The sequence below is a fragment of the Triturus cristatus genome, chromosome 6 (genome assembly GCF_964204655.1).
Source record: "Triturus cristatus chromosome 6, aTriCri1.1, whole genome shotgun sequence".
Lineage (NCBI taxonomy): Eukaryota > Metazoa > Chordata > Amphibia > Caudata > Salamandridae > Triturus > Triturus cristatus.
This window is the reverse complement of record NC_140589.1, coordinates 1753657730-1753683130: the sequence shown is the minus strand read 5'-3', so window position 1 is coordinate 1753683130 and position 25401 is coordinate 1753657730. Positions and strand designations below refer to the sequence as shown.

General features: G+C 43.7%; 1 protein-coding gene across 1 annotated transcript in view; it reads left to right on the top strand.

Moving 5' to 3' along the window:
* Positions 1 to 25401, top strand: part of LOC146821928 (uncharacterized) — a 477592-nt gene that overhangs the window by 213178 nt on the left and 239013 nt on the right. The window contains exon 8 of the mRNA XM_085609939.1: positions 9136 to 9180. Within this exon, the coding sequence (XP_085466065.1) occupies positions 9136 to 9180 (45 nt within the window). The remainder of the gene's footprint in view (positions 1 to 9135; positions 9181 to 25401) is intronic.

Here is a 25401-nt window from a genome sequence, read left to right as displayed (position 1 = left end):
CTACCCAAGAGTTCTGGGAGAGACATCCTGTAAAAAGTACCGCACTGTGGGTTTCAATTGAAACGAAGCGGATAAAATAAGGATACATTTCTTACCAGTATACTCTTTCGCATACCAAAAGAAACATCATAAAACGGCAAAGCCGTGGACGGAATTCATTGGTGACAGAGGAATTGAATAAACAGCACACTGATTGGCAACAGTCAAACAGCCCAGCGACTCACGACAAAGTCGAATTAACAGCAATTAAATCCAGTGATTATGGAAAAACGGGAAGCAAAGAGGAATGAACTAATGGATAAAATGTTCGAAGCTGACATTGATACATCAACTGAAAGTCAAACTAAAACAACGAGCAAAACGGACAATAAAAGCAAGTTACGAGCATGGGAAAAGCTTAGCAGGAAGGAAATTAATAAGTCTTGGGAACTAATTTCTTTAAAAAAATACATGGAAGTTCGAAGGGTGCCACGAGGCTTAAGGATTCTTTTAATGCCCAGTAATCAAGACTCAACAAATGAATTACTTAATGAATGGGGCGAATTTATTTTGAATGCTTCACTTGGTTTAATGAACATCTTGATCAAACACCTTGAAATCAGTTTGATAAAAATCAAGGAACAATTATGTGACATGGAAAAGGAATTATTAACCTTGAAGCTAACGCCCGAGTTGTTGCAGTTTAAAGTGGAACTGGAAAGCCAAATTGAAAGACATGAAGAAACGATTAGGAAACGGAAACAGACCAAATTCATCCGTGACAAAAATGATTATTCAGATGGCCACATATTTACTTTTGCCAGAAAATTTGATTTTTTTAAACAACTAAACAAATCTTCAGATGGAATGGGTGCTACAAGTAGTTTGTCCTCATTAACATCAACGGAGGCAAGCGATGTGGAAGTAGATGTACCAGTGGATCCGTCAAAATTGTCTTTTTTAGGGGATATGCGCCTCGTACTTCAACAGAGGCAATGGGAGCAAAATCGTACAACCCAGCAAAGTCGCAGAGGAAGAGGCCGAATTTGGAAACCCAGAAACCAAAGAGAAGAAGCAAGAGAAGCAAGCGAAACAACAGAAAAGATAGGGGCCCAAACAAGGAGCATGAGACAGAGAAAGAATTATTAAACATATCAATCCCTGCAGATGAATTGCAAGTAGTGAACTTATCTCAAAGACAAATGACGGACGCAGAGATCTCCCTTCTAAAACGTGGCATAAACTTTTGCCCCACACAATCAACTGACATCTCACAATTAAGGATTGATTTTTATAAATATATCAGAAAAATTAAATTGGCAAAAATCTTTCAGGAAAACCTGAATACATGGAATATAAAAGAGCCAGAAATGGAAAGAACAGTGTCTACTTTAGCAGCAAAAGATTCCGAAAGCTACGTGACCTTATTGAACCTCAATGTGGAAAATGAGGATGAGACCATCTCATTACAGGAAGCTTGCACTCAGTTAGGAGCAGGTTTAAGTAAGAAGAAACCAAAATCTAAATACTATCCCCAATTGGCTCCGGGAAACAAAGTGGACCTGTTTCAGGAAGCAGTTGTACAGGACTTTCATAAAATGAAGACCTCAAAATACAGAGACAATTTATCAAAATCCGAAAGGGAAGCGCTTAAATGTTTAGCGCAAGACAACAAAATTGAAATAAAAATCGCTGACAAAGGCGGCAACATAGTGATCTGGGATCGCAATGCTTATGCAATGGAAGCACATCGCCAATTAAAAGACACTGAATATTATGAGAAACTGAAACGTAATCCAACAGCTGAAATCAAAAGAAATTTGGATCAAAAGATTTTATCTTGGGCCCGGAAAAAATTACTGGATGAAGCCGAAGTTAAATATCTAACTGTTCAATTCCCCATAATAGCAACAATTTATTTCCTTCCAAAACTACACAAGGACTCCAAAAAACCACCTGGGAGGCCAATTCTGTCAACAAAGGGAACCTTGTTGGAACCTTTAGCCAATTATATTGATTTTTTCTTAGCTCCATTTGTCCGCAATCTAAATTCTTACATCAAGGATACAACAAATCTTTTGATCAACCTACAAAACACCCACTGGCAAGACAGCTACCATCTTATTACTATGGATGTTACAGCCCTTTACACGAACATTGAAAACGAATTGGGTTTAAAAGCGTGTGAATTTTTTTTGAAAGAGAGAAATATTCATTACAATGATCATAACATCATGTTATTGGAAATGATTTCAATATGCTTGACGCAAAACATTTTTGTTTTTGGGGAGGAAATCTATCGCCAGAACATGGGTACGGCGATGGGTTTTTCCTTCAGCCCAAGCTATGCCTGCCTAGTAATGGGCTGGTGGGAGAAAGAAGTAGCCTGGCACCCACAAAATGATAAACATGTCAACAAAATCGTCATGTGGAATCGTTTTATAGACGATTTATTGATCATTTGGGATGGAAGCAAAGCAGAATTTGCGGAATATTTTCAAATCCTGAATTCAAGTACGGCCAAACTAAAATTTACCTTTGAGATTAACAAGGAGAGAGTAACTTTTTTAGATACTGATATCTATATAAAAAATGGCCAAATTCAAACTACTGTACACCGCAAAACTACAGCAACAAATGCGACGTTAGAAGAAACCAGCTTCCATCAACCTTCACTGATTGCCAGTATACCCTATGGGGAATTCTTGAGATTGCGTAGAATATGTACTGAATACGAAGAATGGAAAAATCAGAGTTGTGTGACAGCAAAGAGATTTGAGCTGAGAAAGTATGACAAAACATTGATCAAAAGATGTTGCAAACGAGCAGATGAGAAACCACGTGCAGACTGTTTGAAACCTAAGCAAGAGTTGACATTGGGCAAGGAACCTATCAGAATGATTTCAGACTTCACGAATGATGCCCAACAAATCAGTGGCATACTAAGGAAAAATTGGAAAATCTTGCAAATGGATGAAACAGTAAAAGAACTTGTGGGCAATCACCCCATGATTACATATCGCAGAGCTCGCAACCTCAAAGATCGATTGGTTAACAGTCATTATCAACCCAAAAGGGATATTCATTGGCTAAAAACAACAGGCTTCATAAAATGTCAAAAATGCAAAGTGTGTGAAATTGCTAGACCCACCAAAGAAGTAAGTCTAGCGAATGGTTCCAAATGGCAAATAAAGCAGCTTATATCATGCAAACGTGAATTCACAATCTACATTATTGAGTGCCCGTGTAAAATGAAATATGTAGGCAGCACCACTTGTGAACTAAAAAAACGAATTTTGGAACACACACGAGCAGTGACAAACAAGGACGTATCCAACGCAGTGGCTAAACACATGAACCAATCACACACGAACAATTGGAAACTCCTAAAATTTTACGGAATTGAAACCATACCATTAACCATCAGAGGTGGAAATAGAGAAAAAACATTACGACAAAAGGAATCTCGTTTTATTATTAAGTTCAGGACACTGACTCCTCATGGATTGAACCAAAGTGAGGAATTATACAGCCACCTCTGAACTGTATGAGATTGATTTTTGATGACAAGAAATTTTTGGAATGACTTTGGAAACCTGTGTGGGGGGGCTTTTTCGATAGCTTTTAAATTGTGGAACATGCAATGGTACATGTATTGTCTACTTATTGAATTAACTCCTACCATATCCTAGTTTACCTGTTTGCTAACCCGGTCAAATTGAGGTGCCTATATGTGAATAGATTAACAAACAGAGACATGATTACAATATTTGAAGGTCACACCCCACTGGAGGGGTATCATTGTTGAGTAACAATGGCATAACAGAGGTTAAAAATCATGCCTTCATCACCTTATAATTACAAGCCATTGGGCACTTCACAACATGAATTTAAAAACAATTTTGTTATTTACTGTAAATATGGATCGTGGCATCATTGGTTTGCGGCATATATTTGATGCGGAATGAAATTTCATATGAACATCATTGTGATTACAACATGTTGATAAATGCTGAAAGTTATCTTAAAGAGGGATGATAACTACAAATCCCACAATGCATATGAAAGTCACATGACAGGAAATACTTTTGTTTTTTTCAAAAAACTGTTATTAATTGTACACGTGAACCAGGCCACAGTATCATGAGCAAGGTTTTGTGGCAAGACCGAAACGCGTCGCTTTGTTTATGGATTTATTGCATACTTTAATTGGGCTAAAATAAAAATATCTCTCATACTTTGCGGAGTGCGACCCTACTTTCTCTTTGGCTAAAGAGATTTTGGACAATTTGCAACGGTCTGGGCTCGACCGTAGGATAACGCACTGGGGAGAGCGCCATTCTCTCTGACGAAAACGAGCCAACAACGTGGGATATATATATATATATATAGTCCAAATGCCTCCCATAAAACCCCGGAAGACAATAGGCGGCACACTCAAGCTGCTTACAGATTCCTTTAATTGGCATTTAATGGCTGCTGCATCACACGGGTAAGATGAATGAATAGATTTTCAAATTACGTCATCGCGCAATACCTCCTCTTAGCAGTTGTCCAAAAAATCCATCCAACCCACCATTGGGTATATTTTAAGTGAAAAAAGGCTCAGGAACATGCCACAATCGCAGGAGAAACAGCTCGTCCCGACTTAGGCCTGAAATTGGATGGCCCAGCCCGGCCCTTGAATGTGACAATCCACGATGGCCCCGGTCGCCCGTATTTTAATCAGCGGGCGGCCAGGAGTCCTTTTTAGTGGTGGAGCACGCCTCTACCTGCGCTTGGTTGCGCCGCAAAATTTATTGTCCAAATGCCTCCCATAAAACCCCTGGAGACAATAGGCGGCACACCCCAGCTGTTTACAAATTCCTTTAATACAGTCCAAGAGCATAAAATCATAGCACGCCCCCCAACGCATTTCGACATTACGTCTTGTTCACGGGCACGGCATTCAATGGCTGCTGCATCACACAGGTAAGATGCTTAAATAGATTTTCAAATTACGTCATCGCGCAATACCTCCTGGTAGCAGTAGTCCAAAAAATCAATCCAACCCACCATTGGGTATATTTTAAGTGCAAAAAAGGCTCAGGAACATGACACACCCACAGGAGAAACAGCTCGTCCCGACTTAGGCCCGACATTGGATGGCCCAGCCAGGCCCTTGAACGTGGCTATCCACGATGGCCCCGGTCGCCCGTATTTGAATCAGCGGGCGGCCAGAAGTCCTTTTTAGTGGTGGTTCACGCCTCTACCGGTGCTGGGTTGCGCCGCGAAATTTGGTGTCCAAATGCCTCCCATAAAACCCCGGGAGACAATAGGCGGCACACCCAAGCTGCTTACAAATTCCTTTAATACAGTCCAAGAGCATAAAATCACAGCACGCTGCCCAATGCGTTTCGACATTACGTCTTGTTCACGGGCATGGCATTCAATGGCTGCTGCATCACACAGGTAAGATGATTAAATAGATTTTCAAATTACGTCATCGCACAATACCTCCTGGTAGCAGTAGTCCAAAAAATCAATCCAAACCACCATTGGGTATATTTTAGGTGAAAAAAGGCTCAGGAACATGCCGCAATCACAGGAGAAACAGCTTGTCTCGACTTAGGCCCGAAATTGAATGGCCCAGCCACGCCCTTGAACGTGGCAATCCACGATGGCCCCGGGCGCCCGTATTTGAATCAGTGGGCAGCCAGGAGTCCTTTTTGGTGGTGGTGCACGCCTCTACTGGCGCTGGGTTGCACCACAAAATGTATTGTCCAAATGCCTCCCATAAAACCCCAGGAGACAATAGGCGGCACACCCCAGCTGTTTACAAATTCCTTTAATACAGTCCAAGAGCATAAAATCACAGCACGCCGCCCAACGCGTTTCGACATTACATCTTGTTCACGGGCATGGCATTCAATGGCTGCTGCATCACACAAGTAAGATGATTAAATAGATTTTCAAATTACGTCATCGCACAATACCTCCTGGTAGCAGTAGTCCAAAAAATCAATCCAAACCACCATTGGGTATATTTTAGGTGAAAAAAGGCTCAGGAACATGCCGCAATCACAGGAGAAACAGCTTGTCTCGACTTAGGCCCGAAATTGAATGGCCCAGCCACGCCCTTGAACGTGGCAATCCACGATGGCCCCGGGCGCCCGTATTTGAATCAGTGGGCAGCCAGGAGTCCTTTTTGGTGGTGGTGCACGCCTCTACTGGCGCTGGGTTGCACCACAAAATGTATTGTCCAAATGCCTCCCATAAAACCCCGGGAGACAATAGGCGGCACACCCAAGCTGCTTACAAATTCCTTTAATACAGTCCAAGAGCATAAAATCACAGCACGCCGCCCAACGCGTTTCGACATTACATCTTGTTCACGGGCATGGCATTCAATGGCTGCTGCATCACACAGGTAAGATGATTAAATAGATTTTCAAATTACGTCATCGCACAATACCTCCTGGTAGCAGTAGTCCAAAAAATCAATCCAAACCACCATTGGGTATATTTTAGGTGAAAAAAGGCTCAGGAACATGCCGCAATCACAGGAGAAACAGCTTGTCTCGACTTAGGCCCGAAATTGAATGGCCCAGCCACGCCCTTGAACGTGGCAATCCACGATGGCCCCGGGCGCCCGTATTTGAATCAGTGGGCAGCCAGGAGTCCTTTTTGGTGGTGGTGCACGCCTCTACTGGCGCTGGGTTGCACCACAAAATGTATTGTCCAAATGCCTCCCATAAAACCCCGGGAGACAATAGGCGGCACACCCAAGCTGCTTACAAATTCCTTGAATACAGTCCAAGAGCATAAAATCACAGCACGCCTAAGTCAGGACGAGCTGTTTCTCCTGTGATTGTGGCATGTTCCTGAGCCTTTTTTCACTTAAAATATACCCAATGGTGGGTTGGATTGATTTTTTAGACTACTGCTACCAGGAGGTATTGCGCAATGACGTAATTTCAAAATATATTGAATCATCTTACCTGTGTGATGCAGCAGCCATTGAATGCCATGCCCGTGAACAAGACGTAATGTCTAAACGACACCGAGACCATGTTTTGTCCGCAACTATGATTCAATAATGAACTAGGAAATATAAAGATAAATCTGTGTAAATCTAGAAGCCTTGAGAATCCCCAGGCTCAATAGCCCTAGGGGGTGAAACACGTTTTGCCTGTTATTCAGATAATAAAAGTGGAACTATGAACATACTGCCATGGTAGGTCTGATTACTAATGGGAAAACACTCCTACGCTCTGTTGAACTAACATTTAAGACATGTACCTGTTTCTCTGGTGAGCCAAAGAGCTGGCCATACAGGGAGAGGACCTCCTGTTGAAGCAAATACAGCCCCTGTGGCAAGAAGGCAGGGACCCTCATACCTGCTCGGCCTGGCATTGTTGGAGCCAGAGATGAGAAACAGCAGCAAAAGTGGAGGAGGTCTTGATTGCAGCAGTATTGGGAGGCAAATGAGCTTTTTGTCTAACGATGTGTACATATGCACAATTGTAGGAATAGATGGATATGCATTGACCTTTGTACATTATTTTCAACTACGTTAGCCTATGACTGTGCCCGTCGTGGAGTTCACTGGCCATTACGCGGTTAATGTCTGATTCCAAATGTCATATCGGAGAGGTCTGTCACTAGCCATTTTAGAAGTTCAAAATAGTGTGTTGAATGCATCACCCCTGCTCAAAATGGGGGAAAGTTTGCTTACATATATTCAAACTTTGATGGAAACTCATTCTTTTAAAAATAAGCATTTATATATAGTGCGTTAATGTGCTGAAAAGAGATATTAGCGCAGTGTTTTTTATATCTGCGTTGATTTTACATTGGAGGAAAAAAATAATAAAAATTTGTAAATAATACATTTTAAATGTATTATTTACATATTTTGATAATTTCAGGTTGGGGGTTAAAAGAGGGAGACAGTTTGCTAATGGAGCTTTAACAGCTGCAGATGTACTACTGTGTGTACTATATTGCTAATAATGTCATACAAGTGTGCTGATTACGCATGGGTATTTACAGCATTAAAATATATCAGGCAATCATGTATTAGAGTCCCTTCATCAATTGAATATGTGCAGCAATATACTAGTTTCAACTTTGTTTAAAAAAGAAAATGAAATAAATACTGACAATGACAGATAAAATCATCAGAAAATCAATATGCATAGATAGAGACAGAAATGCCCCCCCCCCCCAAAAAAAATGCCATACAATCGAGAGCTCTATGCTTGTTTTACCAGATTTCACATCACACTGTCTGTGGAAAGTGCTGAGAAAGAGAGCAACGAGTAGGATGAATGTACTGTCAGTATTATTGAGAGGTGAGTTGGAAATGCCAAATTAGAAAGTGGAAATGAGGAGTAGGAATGAAGGAGATGAACTACTAAAAAGAGTGAGAACATGAGCTGTGAAAGGGTGGTCTAATAAGAAATCATCAATCGTAAAAGAGAGTTCTGGGTGGTGTGCAACAAATTGTCATAAAACAATCAATATGTGTGGAGAGGGGATAAAGTTTGACCCTGAGGGACATTTAGGGATTTGTATGACTGAAAGAAAAGAAAAGGATAATTTTACTAGCCAGTTGTAGAAACGGTAGTGATGGGACGCCTGGCATATATAGAGCTAAGGCACTTAATTTACCTTTGGTATGAGTGGAAGGGACAAACGTGCCATAGAAAAGGTAGCATTTGATGTAACTTCCTATTGGTTTGTAGTGGTTTGATAGAATCCCTAATCATAATTATATAATTGCCCTTCTGAGGAAGGAAGACTTGAAAGAGGAAGTTGTGGAGACATTGTGGGTATTAGAATAGAACACCTGATTGTCACCATTTGAGCTCATGAGATAAAACACCATTAGGCTACGTTCATGCCAGGCGAAGTGAAAGTGCTTCAAAGGGAGTCTTGGCCAACAGATGATGTTAAAAGAAGGGGTGGAGAAACACAGAAGGACATCTATGTTTACCTTAGAAATATCTTTGCAGTTTAAATGTACACACCCCTTACATCGTATTGAATAAAACACTAACTTACGCAATCGGCAGCATGTTCTAATGTAAATTACCTGCTAGGAATGTGTTTCTATTTTAGTAGCAAGGATGGATTTAAACCAACCTCATCAATTTTTACATTTCTTTTCAGACCAAAGTCAGTGAAGATCTTCGTAGGATGAGTGTTCCTTCCACGGTAAGCATATTCATCCTTACACTCACATAGCGGTACGTATTTTAGCCTCAAAACCTCTTTCACCAGGGACATTTAAAGAGCTTTTTTCAATTTGCCGTTCATAAAAGCATTTGTAAAACTGTAGATTGTGAAAAACAAGCATTGTTGAAAGATTTCAGGTCCACTAAGTATTTTTGTGGACAGTATCCCTGCTAAATATTATGTAAGTTATAATAAAGTGCTAAAAATGGGTACACCCCATGTCCGACAGATTTAGCGCACATAAAAAACATAGTGCAATCCCATCCTGGAAGTCGTTCATTATAAATTTCATGAAAATTGATTTAAAAAACAATCAAAAAACTATACTAATTTGTTAGTATTTCAGATATGTTTGTGATGACATCCAGTCCAGGGACGACCTGAATTGGCAGTTCGGGCTGGACTGTTCCCATGAGGCTCAGGGTCAAGACTGATTTGCATATATTTCTGGGTCTGAATTGGGGTGGAGAAGTGAGCTAAAGAATGATGATGGATTCAACCCAGATCTGTGACGGGATGAGTGTCTGAAAAGTGTCAGCGCTCCGTCCATCATCGCTTTGTGTTTGATTTGTGATGACATCATTGGCATGAGTTCAAGTGTAGTCAGGAGCAACTATCTGTATCAGTAGAAACATTTAAATGTTTCATGATTCTATTAAAACGTTTCATGATTCTATTCCATCACATGTAGATAAATTCAAGGTAGTCTTTAGGGGCTTCTTTAGAAATAAAATAGTTTAATGAATGGATGCCTCATGGTTATAATGCAATTGGAATTCGAGCAAACTTTGATGTAGAGTGTAAAGTAAAACAGCGATTCGCTGCTTGCCCCGTGCTTATCACCTTGAGGAGAGAAGACGAAGATTTCAGTTGTGAATGGATTCTCTAAAAAGAAAAGAGTATAAGTGTTCCAGTGCCCCCGAGAAAGTACTACAATTATAAAATAAATATTACTGCCCCTTGGTGTGTTGGATATTCCATAGGAGCAAATGGAGAGGCAGTTTACTGTAAGACTGTGCACATACCGGATGAAGGATTGCACAGTCCAAAGCAGCTGCAATCTCTCACACTGTACTGGTTCTCTGCGCTGAAGCGAGTTGTTTGACTAGATCGTGGTAGATGCAGGAGTTGTGGTCATGGAAAGGGAAAGCAGACACTCATGCTCTTCCTCCCTCATGGTATTACCGAACTGTTAATCAGTTACAGCATGGGTTGATGGAGAGGACTTGCTTCACCCTAGCATGTGTCACTTTCTCTATGTGTCAAACATCACAAACATGCCCACCCCAGTACCCAAGACGGGTATGGGCTATGAAGGAGAAGAAAGAGAGAAAGTTGCTGCTGCCTCAGCAGGGAGACAGAGCCTCCCGCCGACCCCGGCTCGCCCCATAGCTTAATGCTACCTGTGACAGGCGTTCTACTCTTCGGGAGGGAGTCCCCACTGTAATTCTTTCACTCCCTAATGGTGGGCGTTTGTACCCATTTAGGCAGTTTCTAGGTCTGGCTGCCCAGTGCAGGTATCTACACTCCGGTTATTTGAAAAGTTCATGTGGTAGGCTTTGGGTCAACCTTCTTCAACCACTGACTTGTTTGGGCCATGCTGTTGGCTGTTAGGAGTACCATTCAACCTCCTAGGAAATGTTGCCATTACGTTACTTAAGAGACCACACTATCGTGCTCCTTGGAACATTAATTTCATTATCTCATACATGGATTCTATACATAAACCCATCTTGATTTGTTATTTGTTTATCTGCAGCAGTCATTTTGTTAATGCTCAGATACATTGTGAAGCTAAAGTAGTCTGTAAATTGGGATTCCTTGTGTGCCCATACAGACGTTTGTTTTAATAAAACTCTCAACATCTTCTTTGGATTGTCACAGGTGGCTTGGTATTTCTTGTAATTTAGAGCTTGTGGTGCAGGAAACTTTGAGGTAGTTTTGAATACTATTATGTCCCCGGACATAGAAGTAGACGACATTTACACAAATCCTGGGGAGAGAAGCCTGTTATTTTTAAACCTATTTGCTGAGTGGGTCATCACCAATAGCTGCCTGGATGCACCCTTTAAAATGCATTGCTAGATCCACTCTAAGGAGAAAACTATCTGAAACATATGAAGATAAGAACTTTTCCTGCACTTGCTGTACTTAAGAATTCCCACCGTGGTCCGGAAAAGTGGTGATAAGATAAGTCTCCTGCTCTTTCTTGAATCTCTCAGAAATTAAGGGGCATATTATCAAGCACGGCGTTAAAATTATCACCGCTTTAGTGGCAGAGAACTGCCGCTAAAGCGGCGATAATGGGCTTGATAATATGCCGCAGAGAATTCCAATAGAAGCCCATGTTGACACCAGAACATGGGCTTCTACGGGAATTCTCGAGGGCATACTATCAAGCCCATTATCGCCGCTTCAGCAGCAGTTTTCTGCCGATAAAGCGGCGATAATTTGAACGCCGTTTCTTGATAATATGACCCTCAGTTTTCTGCAGGGTTAGTTGTACTAGTCCCTTGCCAACCCATAGGGCTGTAGGGAGTCATGGCACTACCAACAAAGCTTCTTCCTCCTATATCGTGGAACTTTACTGTTGGGGCTAGAGGAGCAGGATATCCTAAAGTAAAGGACTGTGTTTCTCCCCTGAAGACATCAGTGTACATGTTACAACTGGACATTGCTCCTGCTTGTCCCTTCTCGGAGTTCAATACTGTGACTGGAAGGTTTAGAGATCTTGATGACATAAGAAACTGGAGCTGCAGTTTTGCTACAAGCAATAAGAAATTTGTGATTGCTTTTCTCAACACATTTCTCTTTTAATGTTTTAATGTTGTGTTTTACCTCAAGAAGACTGGCCAAGAGGGGGCATAGGGCTTGCTTTAAGTGCCAAATAATAATGTACTGTTGTTCATTTGTGTTTGTTTTAAAAAGAAAACTATTAGACTTTCCTGCATTAAGTTGGCCTTACTTATAAATATTAGCAAGTAAATGTGTATACATTTGGATCCCTAACTTTCAAAGGGCAGATTATTTGGAACTTGTGAGAGCCTGCTGGATTAAAGTAAAGGACAGCCACAGCAGGTGAATTCCGATAGGTAGAAGATTTGTTCCTTCTACCTATGCTACTTAGGTTAGTGGGATGGTGGGTTCTCAGCCTATACCCTTAATCTGAAGAATATCTTAATTACATTTAAAAAATAACATTTTAAGATGGATTCTGGCTTCTTCATGGAGCCAATGCAAGGTCTTCCAGGCCTTCATCGGATGATCCTATTTTTAAAACCAAAAGACATATTTTCTATGTTTAATGGTCAGTTCAGTTAAAAAACAAAAAGGGTTACAGTTTTAGCATCTTTTCTTTTAGATATTCATAAATAGAGGCCATTGAAATCTAAAGGTTACTAATGGTACAGGTGCACCATCTTTCCACGTATTTAAAATTGTTTTATTTTCTGGTAGAACATCAGTTGTTAATCACCGTCCATGAGTGGTAACTCTTTCAGCTCAAATGCCATTCACAGCTCAGCTTCTCTTATCTCTTTTAGTTTTGTTTTTTTCATTTTGTGGCAAATTAATTGGCAAACATATTTTTTATGTGTGGATGAACATAATGTCCAGAGGCAACTTTGTTAGTTCCTATTTATTATGCTGCCTTGGGTTGAGGTGGTGTTATTGACTTTGTTTTTGCTGGCCTTAGGACTCTGCGCACTTTACCATTGCTAACCAATTCTAAAGTGCTTGGGCTCTTTCCCATCCACATGGTAAATTTGTCTTATACCCAATTGGTATATTCAATTTACTTGTAAGCCCCTAGTAAAGTGGCACTGCATGTGCCCAGGGCCTGTATATTAAATGCTGCTAGTGGGCCTGCGCCACTGGTAATGTAATCCACTTCAATAACTCTTTAAAACATGTACCAGGCCTGCCATCGAAGCACCTGTGGGTGCAGTTTTAAACTGCCATTTTGACCTGGCAAAGTAATCCTTTTGGTAGGCCCATACCTTCCATTATAATATATATAAGACACCCCTAGGAAAGGCCCTTGACAGCCTAGAGGGCAGAGTGCAATGTATTTAAAAAGTAGGACATGCACTTTAAAGTTTTACATGTCCTGGTAGTGAAAAACTCTAACATTCATTTTCCACTACTGAAAGGCCTCTCTCTCCCATAGGAAAACAATGGAGTTTCTTTATTATATTTTCTAACTGTAATTTCCAAATAGAATAGATAAATGGTTTATGTTTGGTGTCTCTGGAATTGGAGTTTAAAATCCTAACGTATGGTGAAGTCGGATTATGAATTACAAATTTGAAAATGCCACTTTTAGAAAGTTAGTATTTTCTTGTCTTAGTCATTTGGGTCACATGACTGAATTTAGCTGACAGTCTGGATTTGTGTATTCCTCCTAAACTGCCACACACAATGGGGAGCTTCTGTGTGACTAGAGAGACATTACTGGCAAGATGGGTGGAGGAGCTGGGCACAGCCGCACTAACATTTGAATAGGCTGTGTTCTGTCTCCACACAAAGGGCTGCATACCCCCTATAGTTATTCTGGAGCCAGGGTCAGAAAGACAGGGCTTCTGACACTTCAGGGGCACAACTGTGTATAAATACTGGACCTCAGACACCAACTCTTCACTACACTATGGACTTGTGGCTCTTCTGAAAGGAAGAAGGGCTGCTGTGCTGCTACAAGGACTGACACTCTACTGGGCTGCTGCTCTAAATGAACTGCTGCCCTGCTGTGCAGACTTGCTGCCTGCTGCCCTCTTACCTGGGGAAGAAGAACTGGGCCTGCAGCTTCATCTTGAACAAGGACCCAAGGGCTAGTCTGGTGGCTTCTTGATCTGAGCCTCGGGGACATAAAAGGCTCCCTAAACAGTTCCTGGATTCAGCTGCAGCAAGTTCCAGACCCCCACCTGATGCCTCCTCAGATCCTGGATCCTTAGTGTGGCTCAGTGAACTTAAAGGAAGCTTTCTGGCTCTTTGTGCCTGCACACAGGCCTCTTAGCACCAAGACTGTGGCGCTCACATCCAAAATCTGGTCAAAACACCACCAGACCGCCTCTTCGCACTGCAGCATCGATCGCTCTCTGGAGACCTCCAATGCGAAGATGCATCACGTCCATCTGCAATGACCAGTCTTCTCCTTGCTCCTCAGGGCTCTCTTCAACATGCATGGGACTCTTGACACAAAACTTGGGAAGGTAAAACTTCAGCAGAAATAATCTGGAACTGTATCCGAACTGCGCTCCATCACGGTCAGCCTGAACTTTTGACTATGACACAGTCAAGCGCTACCAGAAAGCCGTGATTGGCACTCTCTGCTTTATTTTACACTTTATTCTTTAAAAATTCATAACTCTGGTTGTATTGGTTGGATTTTTGTCATTTTGATCTAAGTTTAGTTATTAAATTCAGCTTTATTTTTCTATACTTCTGTGGAATCTTTTTGTGTTGTGTTTTCACTGTTTTACTGTCTGCACTAATAATTAATACTTTGCCTCTATGTGAAGCCTGACTGCTCTGTGCCAAGCTGCCAGGGGTTTGAGCAAAGGTTAATACTTAATATGGGGTTTGCTTGTGCATTACCCTGACAAGGATTGTTGTTTCTGCTTAACCAGGGCTCACCCCCCAGGTCAACCAGTAACTAACCTAGTTTCTTACATTGGTGATCATCGGTGAGGATTAGGACTTATGTTTGTGCATTTCCATTCTGTGATTTGTTGTACACTACCATCCCATATCTGAGACCAATTAGACTTTAAATGTTTCCTGATTGTCCTTTTTGCTTTTTCTAAATTCTCTCTATTACTGTTGTGCCTGAATCCACCTCTGCATGTATGGAGTTTGAGCTGGCTAACATGAAGTCCTACACTCTGGCCCAGCTCAAGGAGTTTTGTTAGGAGAAGGCTGAGGCTAAAAGGTCCTTGGCAAAGGAGAAGGATGAGAGTGATAGAGCCTTGGAGGAGAGGAGACTAGCAATGGAAGAATGGAGAATGACTCATGAGCTAAGTCTGAGAGAGCTAAGCAGGCGGAGTTCAGCAATTATGGTTGCAGTGTGCCTACAGTGCCTGCTAGATACAAGAGGGTCAATATCCCTAAAAGTCTGGTGCCTGACTTTGTTGTGTGGGGTGACATTGACAAATGGTTTGAAGCTTATGATGTGGCTGTAGAGATACACTGGATCCCTGGGGAGGATTAGGGGGATAGTCTGGAAGCACATCCCTAGCAAGGACAGAGACACCCCACAGGCCCTAAAGAAGGGGATCAGGGTGAGGTATTGTCAGAAAATGTGGCCTTACTCCAGAGAAGTACAGGCAGGCGTCCAGAAGCTGCCCCAGTAGTACAGTTTGGATTTAGTGGATTCTTTTTGCAAGGCACTAGATGGATGGATGAAGGGCAGTGATGTGAATGGTTACATAGGGCTGTATGATCTGTTTGCAAGAGAGCACATGTTCAGTAACTGTTTTCCAGACCTGCCCCAACACTTGATTGATAGCACACTGACCCCAGAGAGCTTGCTAAGGAGGCGACCCGCTGGCTCAGCACCGGGGTCCATAAGAAGGTATCTGGGGGGGGATCACCACAAGGGTAGGCAGGGTTCCCATCAGAAAAAGGAAGGGGGGACAGACATGAAAACAATAAATTCTTAAAAGGGCCCCAAACTTGTTCCATGGGTCTGGAATACCCAACTGAGCAGGAAAAGAGATGATTCCCTGCTAGTAAGTCTTCAGGGAAGGCACCTCCTAAGTGCTATGATTGTCAACAGGTTAGAGACTTTGAGGGATTGCCAAGTGTCCCAAGCGGGTACAGCCCCTCCACTGGTGGACAGACACTGGGGTCGGTTAGTGTAGCGCTTGTGGAGGAGATTGTCCCATATAGTGTGGGATACAGCATAGAGGTTACCCTAGTGTCCCTGGGTGACAGAGAGATGGTACAGAGAACTCACATGCCTAGTAAAACTAGGAAATGCGGGCAGTGTGTCACCTTCAATGGGCAGAGGATCTTACATACTCTGTAGCCAGCATGACAACTATAGGTAGTCCCTAATATATCCCACCATGTTGTTGCAGCTGACAGCAATGAGAGTCACTAACCAGTGGCTCTGGTTCCCTTTGAGTGGGAGGTGGTCTCAGGCTCCTTGAGGATAGCTGTGAGTCCATCCATGCCTGTGGATTGTCTGCTTGGCAGTGACCTAGAGCAGACCATCTAGAAGGAGTTTGGGTCCCACTTGGAGATGTTAGGATTGTCTGAGTGGGTGTACCTGACCAAACAGTCTATGGCTGACCAAGAGAGTAGTCAGAAGGACCTGGAGCTTGAAAGATTGGCCCAGGTGTCTGCCAAAAGAGGAAAGGCAAGGGGCGCTGGAAACTCACTCCTGAAACTCCAATGGTCCGGGAGGAGGCTGTACCTGATGGAGACACCACAGAGCCTATAGGGGAGGATGTTGCTGCCCTGGGAAACCTACCAGAGCTGGCCACCTGGCAGCAGGAAAGGAGTCTAACCAGGGAAGAGTTCTGCAAGGTTCAGATGGAATGATCCATTCATGTGGGCTTTGGCAGCAGGACGAGGCCCAAGCAGCTGGCAACACCTCTAGTGATCACTTAATTTACTAGGAGATTGGGCTCCTGTATAGCAAGCTCAAGGTTCCAGAGCCTGGGGCCACACGTGTGTTGGTCCCCTAGTGTTACAGGACCTTCCTCTTGGAGCTGACTCATGATGTAACCCTGGCAGATCAATTGGGGCAGGAAAAATGAGGAGGGCCCAAGATGCATTCTACAGGTCCTGTCCTACCTGCCAGGTTAGTGGCAAGTTAGGAGGGAAGCGCAAGGTTCCCCTGCAACTTTTCCCTGTCATTGGCACCCCTTTGGAAAGGGTGGGCATCAACATTGTTGGACCTCTTTCCCCAAGACAGCCATGAACAACAGACTCATCCGATCTTGATTGGCCATGCCACCCGGTACCTGGAGGCCTTTCCCTCTAAGTGGCTGTGCCTGCAGTGCCCAGGGGACTGATGGGGACCTTTACCCATGCAATGTTTCCCAAGGAAGTGGTGTCAGACCGTGGTACCAACCTCATGTCAACATACATGAAGGCCATGTGGAAGGTGTTTGGTGTAACCTACATGTTCTCTAATCCTTACCACCCTCAAACCAACTGATTTGTTGAAAGGTTCAGACCAGTTGTCTCCTTTTAATTCCGCAGGCAACAACAAGCTTATGGCTCAACTCGTGACCTCGCCTTCTCTCTCAAGCCCCGCTTTGCTAGAACCTGTTCCTATTTCAATGAAAGAATCTGTGGAGGCCCTGATCTCTGTCCTCCCCATATTCTTGCTGCTAACAGCGCGGCTATAATCCTACTCTAAATCACTACTAAACCTGTCATTACAGTAGGCCGCGGTCCCCAGCTACTGGAAGTAGGCTAAATTAATTTCATTATTAAAGAAGCCTGATGAAGATGAATCAAATCTGTCCAATATCTGACCATTATCTTTGTTGCCTGCTTTGCTAAGATATTGGAAAAACTCATAAATTGGCAACTGTCAGATTTCTTAGAAGGGAACAAGCTGTTCTATCCTTCCCAGTTGGGTTTCTGTCCTGGATTTTGCAATGAAACCAAGTTACTGGAGGTCGCTGACTCTATAATGCTGGTGGTGGACCAGAAGAGTCAGGTAGCCCTGATTCTCCTGGATCTATCTGCAGCATTTGATACTGTCTCACACCCGTTACTACTGCAGTGTCTTGGAGACTATAGGCCCCATTAGGATGGCGGGCAGACTTCAGTCTGCCTGCCACCCTAGCGGTGCTGGGACCGGCCGCCAGGGGTGCAGCGGTCCCGCACCGCCAATTAGGATGCGACCGCCACCCTGGCAGTCGCATCCCGCATCTCTGACTTTGCGGCGGGCGGTGCTGTAAGCAGAACCCACCGCAATGCCAAAGAGGCATTTTGTGCATTGCCATGCACAACATGACAGGCACCACGCGGTGCCTGCCACCTTGTGCATGGCAATGAAGAGGGGTACAAAAGGTACCCCCAAGTGCAGCCCCCCACCCCCCAAGGGCCCGCAACAGGCCTCCACAGCAATTCCCACCTGCCTTTCCATGGTGGCATCGCCGCCATGGAAAGGCATGAACTGCCCGGCATCATAATATGGATGCCTCCATATTGTGCCTGAGTTCCGCCCGGTCAGCAATCGTGACGATTGCCGACCGGCAGAAAAGCGACGGACGGACTTCCCGTCCGCCGCAGGTACCCCCTACCATGGTAATATGATGGGGGTAAATGTGGTAGTGATGGCGGGCTGATCACCACCGCCGGACGGGCATTGGCGATCTGCCCGCCATCCAAATGGGGCCCTTAGTTGTGAGTGACTTAACATTAACCTGGCTGAGCTTCTTTCTTACAAATAGGTTCCAATCAGTGTGGATGGCTCCATTCCCATCCGAACCAAAGCCGTTGGGCTTTGGAGTGCCTCAGGGGTCAGCATTGAGCCCCACACTCTTTAATGTTTATATGGCACCTGCGGCATCCCGCGTTGAATCTTTCGGCATAAAAATAGTTTCTTATACCAACAATACTCAACTGCTCCTTACTCTTGATAAAAATGCTCCCTATGCTTTAAACAAGTTTAAGGATTGCATAGTGGCTGTGTTTCACTGAATGCACAACAGCAACTAACAGTGCAATGCTAGCAAGACCAAAATATTGCTTTTTAGGGTTCCCCCTCCATGCCGGGACATTGTCATCTGCACTAATGAGGTTCCACCTCCACTGGCCCCTGCATTGGTGGTTCGTAACTTAGGAGTGAAGTTTGATCGGTCTGCCACATTTGCTCCTCTAATAGCCAGTGTTGTTGGCATCTGTTTTTGACTTCTAAAGAGCCCTTAAGAAATTCCTCCATTTTCTCCCCTCTCAGAAAATGGTGATCCAGGCTTTGATCACTACTAGACTGGATTACGCTAACTCCCTTTACTTAGGGTTACCCGCATATCTCCTGAGAAGATTGCAACTGGTGCAGAACGGTGGGATGTTAAAGTTGCCCAGAAGGGCACACATCCAACAAAACTTGAGAGTACTGATTGGTTCCCCATCAAAGAGCGGGTGAGGTTCGAAGGACTCATCATGACTCATAAGGCTATTTACAAGTCTTGTCCCCAATACCTTGCCAATAGGATGATTATCTATCTCCCTTCCAGATCCCTTCATTCTTCTAACTCTCTTTTGGTGGTGATTGCCAAGTGCAGAAGGAACACTGGGATGGCAGCTCCCACTCTCACCTGGCAGACAAAGATTGAAATGTTCTTCCGCAGCAGTTGCGGGCTGTGAGGGATATTTCTGTTTTCAGATGATTGTTTAAAACGTAACCTTTTAGTTCTGCACTTCACTACTTCAAGGATCCATACCTACTATAGTGCCAGGACACTCTATGAGTAGAAACTGCGTTCTATAAATCCCCTAAACATAAACATACAATGGATGATCATGGGCCTGTTAGAGCCCTTGAGGCCGAAGTGGGATGTCCTCTTGCCATGCCTGTTGTTTGCGTAGCTAGAGGTGCCTTAGATGGGGGTTAGCTTTAGCCCCTTTGAGCTCCTGTATGGGTATCCAGTGTGAGGACCTCTTAGTCTGATCAAGGAGGACTGGGAACAAGCCCCTAGGAAGGACCCCAGGCTGTGGTTAGCTACATGCTGATGCTCCAGACCCAGATGAAGTGCTTCTGGAGGCAAACTAAGGTGAATTTAGAAGCGTCAGGAGGTCATGAAACAGTGATATGAAAAGAAGGCCAATCTGGTCGAGTTTCATCCTGGCCAAAAAGTGTGAGTGATGGAGCCTTTGGATCCCAGAGCTCTACAAGACCAGTGGTCTGGGCCAGATGAGGTGAAAGAGTGAAAGAGTGAGGTGACCTACCCCGTGGACCTCAAAATTCCCAGGAACACTTTAAGGGATTTGCACATCAATCACCTCAAGCACCACGTTGAGAGGTCTGAGTTAACCATGCTCTTGGTCATGGATGATGGAGTTGAAATGGAAGTGAACCTCTCTCCGACCTCCTTTCTTCTAAGGAGCAGAATGGATCAGTACAGGGTATCAGCCTCTCACCTCCACTTACCCTAGAACAACAGAGGGACTGCAATCAGCTGTTGGGACAGTTTGCCTCTTTATTCTCCCTTATCCTAAGATTCACTACATGGTGAGCCAATTTTATTGACACTGGGGACAGCATGTCGGTGAAGAGTAACATCTACCAGTTGTCCGACAAGGTGAGAACCTGTATGAAGGAGGAGGTCTTCAACATGCTGGAGTTAGGAGTTATTGAGCACTCAAAAAAACAGTAGTGTTGGTCTACATGGCTGCCCCTCCAGATGCCACCCAGAAGTTAGGTTCTGTGTGGATAACTGGGGGCTCAATGTGGTCACCAAGACTGATGCACACCCCATCCCCTGAGCTGATGAGCACATAGATTGTTTGGAAGCTGTCAAGTTCCTCAGCACATTTGATCCAATGCCTGGGTACTGGCAGAATGCCTTAACCATGGGGGTCAAAGAGAGGTTTGCATTCTCAACCCCCCACCCCCGAGAAGGGCACTTATAGATCCGGGTAAGCCCCCTTTGGGTTGATGAATGTCCCCTCCACCTTACAGGGTCTGGTCTACTAGGCTCTTAATTGGTTTAAGAACTTCAGTGCTGGCTATCTAGATGAATTTGCAGTCTTCAGTTCTAGCTGGGAGGATCATTTGTTCCACCTCAGAGAAGTGCTTCAGGCTCTGCAGAGGGCAGGCCTGAATAACAAGCCTAGTATTGACAGATGGGGGAGGGTTCAGTGGTCTTCTTGGGTCACCAATGGGAGGAGGCAAAGTGCAGCCCCTAAAGGCCAAAATCTAGACCATTTTGACTTGATGACCCCCAAGGCCCACACAGAACTGAAAGCCTTCTTAGGCCTCACCTGTTAATCCAGACAGTTGTTCAAGGGGTATGGCACCATTGCTGCACCCTTGACAGAGGTGACTTCTAAGAAGCAGCCATGTCAGGAGATCCGGACGGTGACGTTGCAGAACAGCCTGAACAAGGTCATGTGCACATCACCCAGGCTCAAGACCCCTGACTTCTCCCAAGAATCTATTGTTAAGACAGATACCTCAGAGCATGGCATAGAGGCCATGCTATCTCAGCTAAACGGAGAGAGCCTGGATCAACCTGTAGCCTTCAGCAGTAGGAGGGTACTTCCCCGGGAACAAAGGTGGAGTGCAATAGCCTTCACAGTGATCTGGGTACTGAAGAAGTCAAGACCATACCAGTTTGGTGCTAACTTCCAGGTTCGGACAGGCCCCTCAGATGACTAATGCAGATGAGTGAGAATCCCAAACTGTTGGGTTGTCCATCTCCTCACTGGGAATTAATTTTATGGTGGAACATCGTTCTGGAACACACCACACCCAGGTTCTTCTGCATTAGTGAAGAGAACTGCCAAGGGTTTGTGTAGTTCTCCCCACTTTTAAGTTGGGGAACATGTGTTAGACCTGGCAACCTTGGTGTGGTTTTTCCCAAACTTTTTGCTTTCCGACCTCCTGTTTTTGCTGACTTCATTGTTGCTTGCCATAGGACTCTGCACACGTTCGCACTGCTAACTAGTGCTAAAGTACTTTTCCTACAACATGGTAACATTGGCATATACCCAAGTTTGCATATTTATATTGCTTGTTAATGCCCAGTAAAGCAGCACTACATGTGCCCAGGGCCTATAGATTACATGCTACCACTGGGACTGCAGCACTGGCTGTGCCTGCCACTTAAGTAGCAGTTTAAACATGTCTCATGCCTGCCATTGTAGAGCCTGTGGGTGCAGTTTTAAACTGCCATTTCGACCCAGTAAAGTAAACCTTTTGCCAGGCCCAAACCTTCTTTTTTAATAGATATATGTTACCCCTAGGTTAGGCCCTGGACAACCTAGAGGCCAGGGTGCAATGTATTTAAAAAGTAGGACATGTACTTTTTTTTAATATGTTCTGGTGGTGGTAGTGAAAAATTCTTTAAAAATCTTTTCACTACTGCAAGGCCTATCTTTCAAATAGGATAACTTTGGACTTGCCTTATTATGTTTTCTAAGTGTAATTTCCAATGGGAGTAGATAACCGGTTCATGTTTGGTGTCTCTGGAATTGGAGTTTAAAATTCTAACTTATGGTGAAGTCGGATTTTAAATTACAATTTTGAAAATGCCACTTTTAGAAAGTCGGCTCTTACTTGCCTCATCCATTTGGTGCCTGCAGCCTGTCTCTGGGTCACATGGCTGAGTGTAGCAGACAGTTGGGCTTTGTGTATTCCTCCTAGACAGTCAAGCACAATGGGGAGCTCCGGTGCGAATCAATGGCCCATCACTGGCAGGATGGATCTTAGGAGCTGGGCTCAGCTTCACTCATACGTGAATAGGCTGTGTCCTGTGTCCACACAAAGGGCTGCATATCCCCTGTAATTAGTCTGGAGCCAGGGCCAGGAAGACAAGAAATCTATGCACTTCAAAGGAATGCCCAGTGTCCGGCTCCCCGATAAAATGTCATGGCGGCCCCACCTAGCAAAAATGCTCATGGGGCAGAAATGAGTATCCGGAATATTAGGGAAAGAACACCGCCTCTCACACAGTAGGCCAGTGGCCCTGGCCCTCATGGTTTATGATCCCAAAGCAATTAGCACAGGTCTTTATGGAGCTGAGCTATGGGGTTTTGACAACGTTGACGACCTTTGTAGATCTGAACATGAGTTTCTTAGGGACTTGGTGATGCTGCCCCGTAATATTCCGCTTTTACCCTTAATGCTTGACATGGGCAGGCGATCGATTGGGGATACTGCAAGTCTGTGCCCATTGCTCTTCTGGCCATGGATAAGGTGGACCCCTGAGCTCTCTGGGTATGCTGAAGCCCTAACTGAGGTCGCAAAACTAGATGTTGGACGTAAAATAGGATGGATCTCAAACATTAGGAAAACACTGACAGCTATGGGGCTTCAAGCTTATTGGGATGGCCAAGAACCACCAAGTAAAGAGGAGCTTAAACAGCTGTATTGGGATTGGGTGGACAGCCAGGAAATCTGCAGAATTCTATTTACATAAGCAGAACAGATCCCTAGAGCCTTACCTAGACTTTATTCAGGTCCCGAGGGATAGAATTTTGTACATTCATTTTAGGCTCAGCACACTCCCTGTCTGCGTGACAAATGCAAAATGGCACTCCTCCAAATAGACATCTAAGGATTGTCCATGCTGCAGGGCCCCGTTGGAATGTGTTGCACACGTTATGTTTGCATGTCCGGCATACCACACATCGAGGTCAAAGTGGCTAAAACCTATATGCCGACAGCTGGGCACACAGGACCATCGGGCTGCCTTGCGCATTCTTAGGTCTGACCCTAGACCACTTTTTGCATGCGGCATGGCTAAATTTCTTAGCCACGCTTGGTCAATTAGACAAAAGACCTTGTCAAGTGCGGCCCAATACTGAACCAACTATAGCCTAGATAGAATTGCAGCAGTGTTTGAAGGCCGCTATGCTGCTTACTAAGTTTACAGTTTTTGCACATGCACTTTATATTTGTCTCTCCCTGTTGCCATCCTTATGGGGTTTTACATTGGGCCTATAGCTGCCTAGGAGGGATTGTTATATTGCTACTCATTCGTTATTTTTATTGCAACTCATGTATGTTTTTATTGATGAATTGTATAATAGTTTTGATCAAGTAGTTTTCGGCAACCGTATCTCCCATGGGGATGCAATAGTGTATTTTTATGGCAAGCTTGTGCATACCACTTTTATCAAGCTTTTGTACTCCATGTTTAATCTGTATGCTTTTTATAATATTGTTGTTGTGTGGTGTCCTTTTAATTAGTAGTTAGTTTATTGGAATGCCCTGATGTCAGTAGCATGATGTAGGTCTGTTCCAGGTTGCTTAGTTACTGTGAAGAATGTTTGTGCTCACTTCGTGTTCTGTGCTGACCGGTGCTGGAGGGTCTCTGTTATCCGCACTGGTGGGTTTACTTATCTGCAACTAAAGAATAAAACTACTTTATTCAACCACGGTCTGGGACCCATCTTTACATTGGCGACGACTGGGATTGCACCCACCGTGAAGGAAGAAACTGAGGTCTCCTCTGCATTATTTATTTTTTTTCTCTCTAAGAAAAAAAAAGAACACTGAAGGCATCTGAAGCTGATTTGAGCCGCACTGAGGCTGCTGAGTTTTTCGAGTGAAAAGCGCTTCATTCTTGAATTATTTTTAACAGGTAAAAATTACCTTCAAGCTCTGAGTGACGGTTGATCTGCGGAGCCGTTTGTGCTCGAGCCTCCATTCTCTTTGGTGATGTCCGTCACGTCTTCCCTGCTTACGTCGGCTGTTCACGCGGAAAAAACAAGATCCACCGCCTGATGAAAGCATAGACGTAAGGTGACGTTCGTGGCGGCCATTTTGAATTGGGAATTTTTTTTTTTTTTTTTGAATGCTTCGTCCAAGCAGCGAGTTCGTAGCAGCTTGTCGAGTTAGAGGCTATTAAAGTACCTTTTCATCGTATCGGCAGCCACGCTAATTTTCTAAGCTTTTCACAAGTTTGATACCTTTCTGGTATATTTTCTCAACTGAATATTTTTCTTTTGTCAAGATTTTACTGAAAGGTACTTGTACGATTCTATTTCATTATTATACATTTTTATGTATAATTTACTGTTGGCGTGCATACTTAACATTGATGTGAATTTTTGAACTTACTTTTTCATATATTGGAATTCGTTTTTTTTTGTTGTTTTCTGGAATACACTCTGTGAAACTTTAATCTTCCCACTATGGCATCTTCTCAAATGTGTAATCAACCATCAATATTTTAATTGAACGTCATGCTTTTAATAAGAGAAAGCAATTTGATGATGAGACAGTTGAACAGTATGTAGCAGCCTTAAGAGTCCTGGCTGCAAATTGTGATTTTGGTGCAAGTGTTGATATTTGCATAAGAGATCAGTTTGTCTTTAATTGTGAATCGAAAAAGATACAAGAGAGATTATTGGCTTGTCGAAACCCCACACTATCTGAGGTTATTGATATTGCCAAAGGTATTGAAAGATCTATACGTTCATCTAAAGTATTATCTTCGGAAGAGAGTCCAGTCAATACTCCTGTGTGTGCCATTCAAGTTGGTAAAAAAGTGTTTAAGCCTAACATTG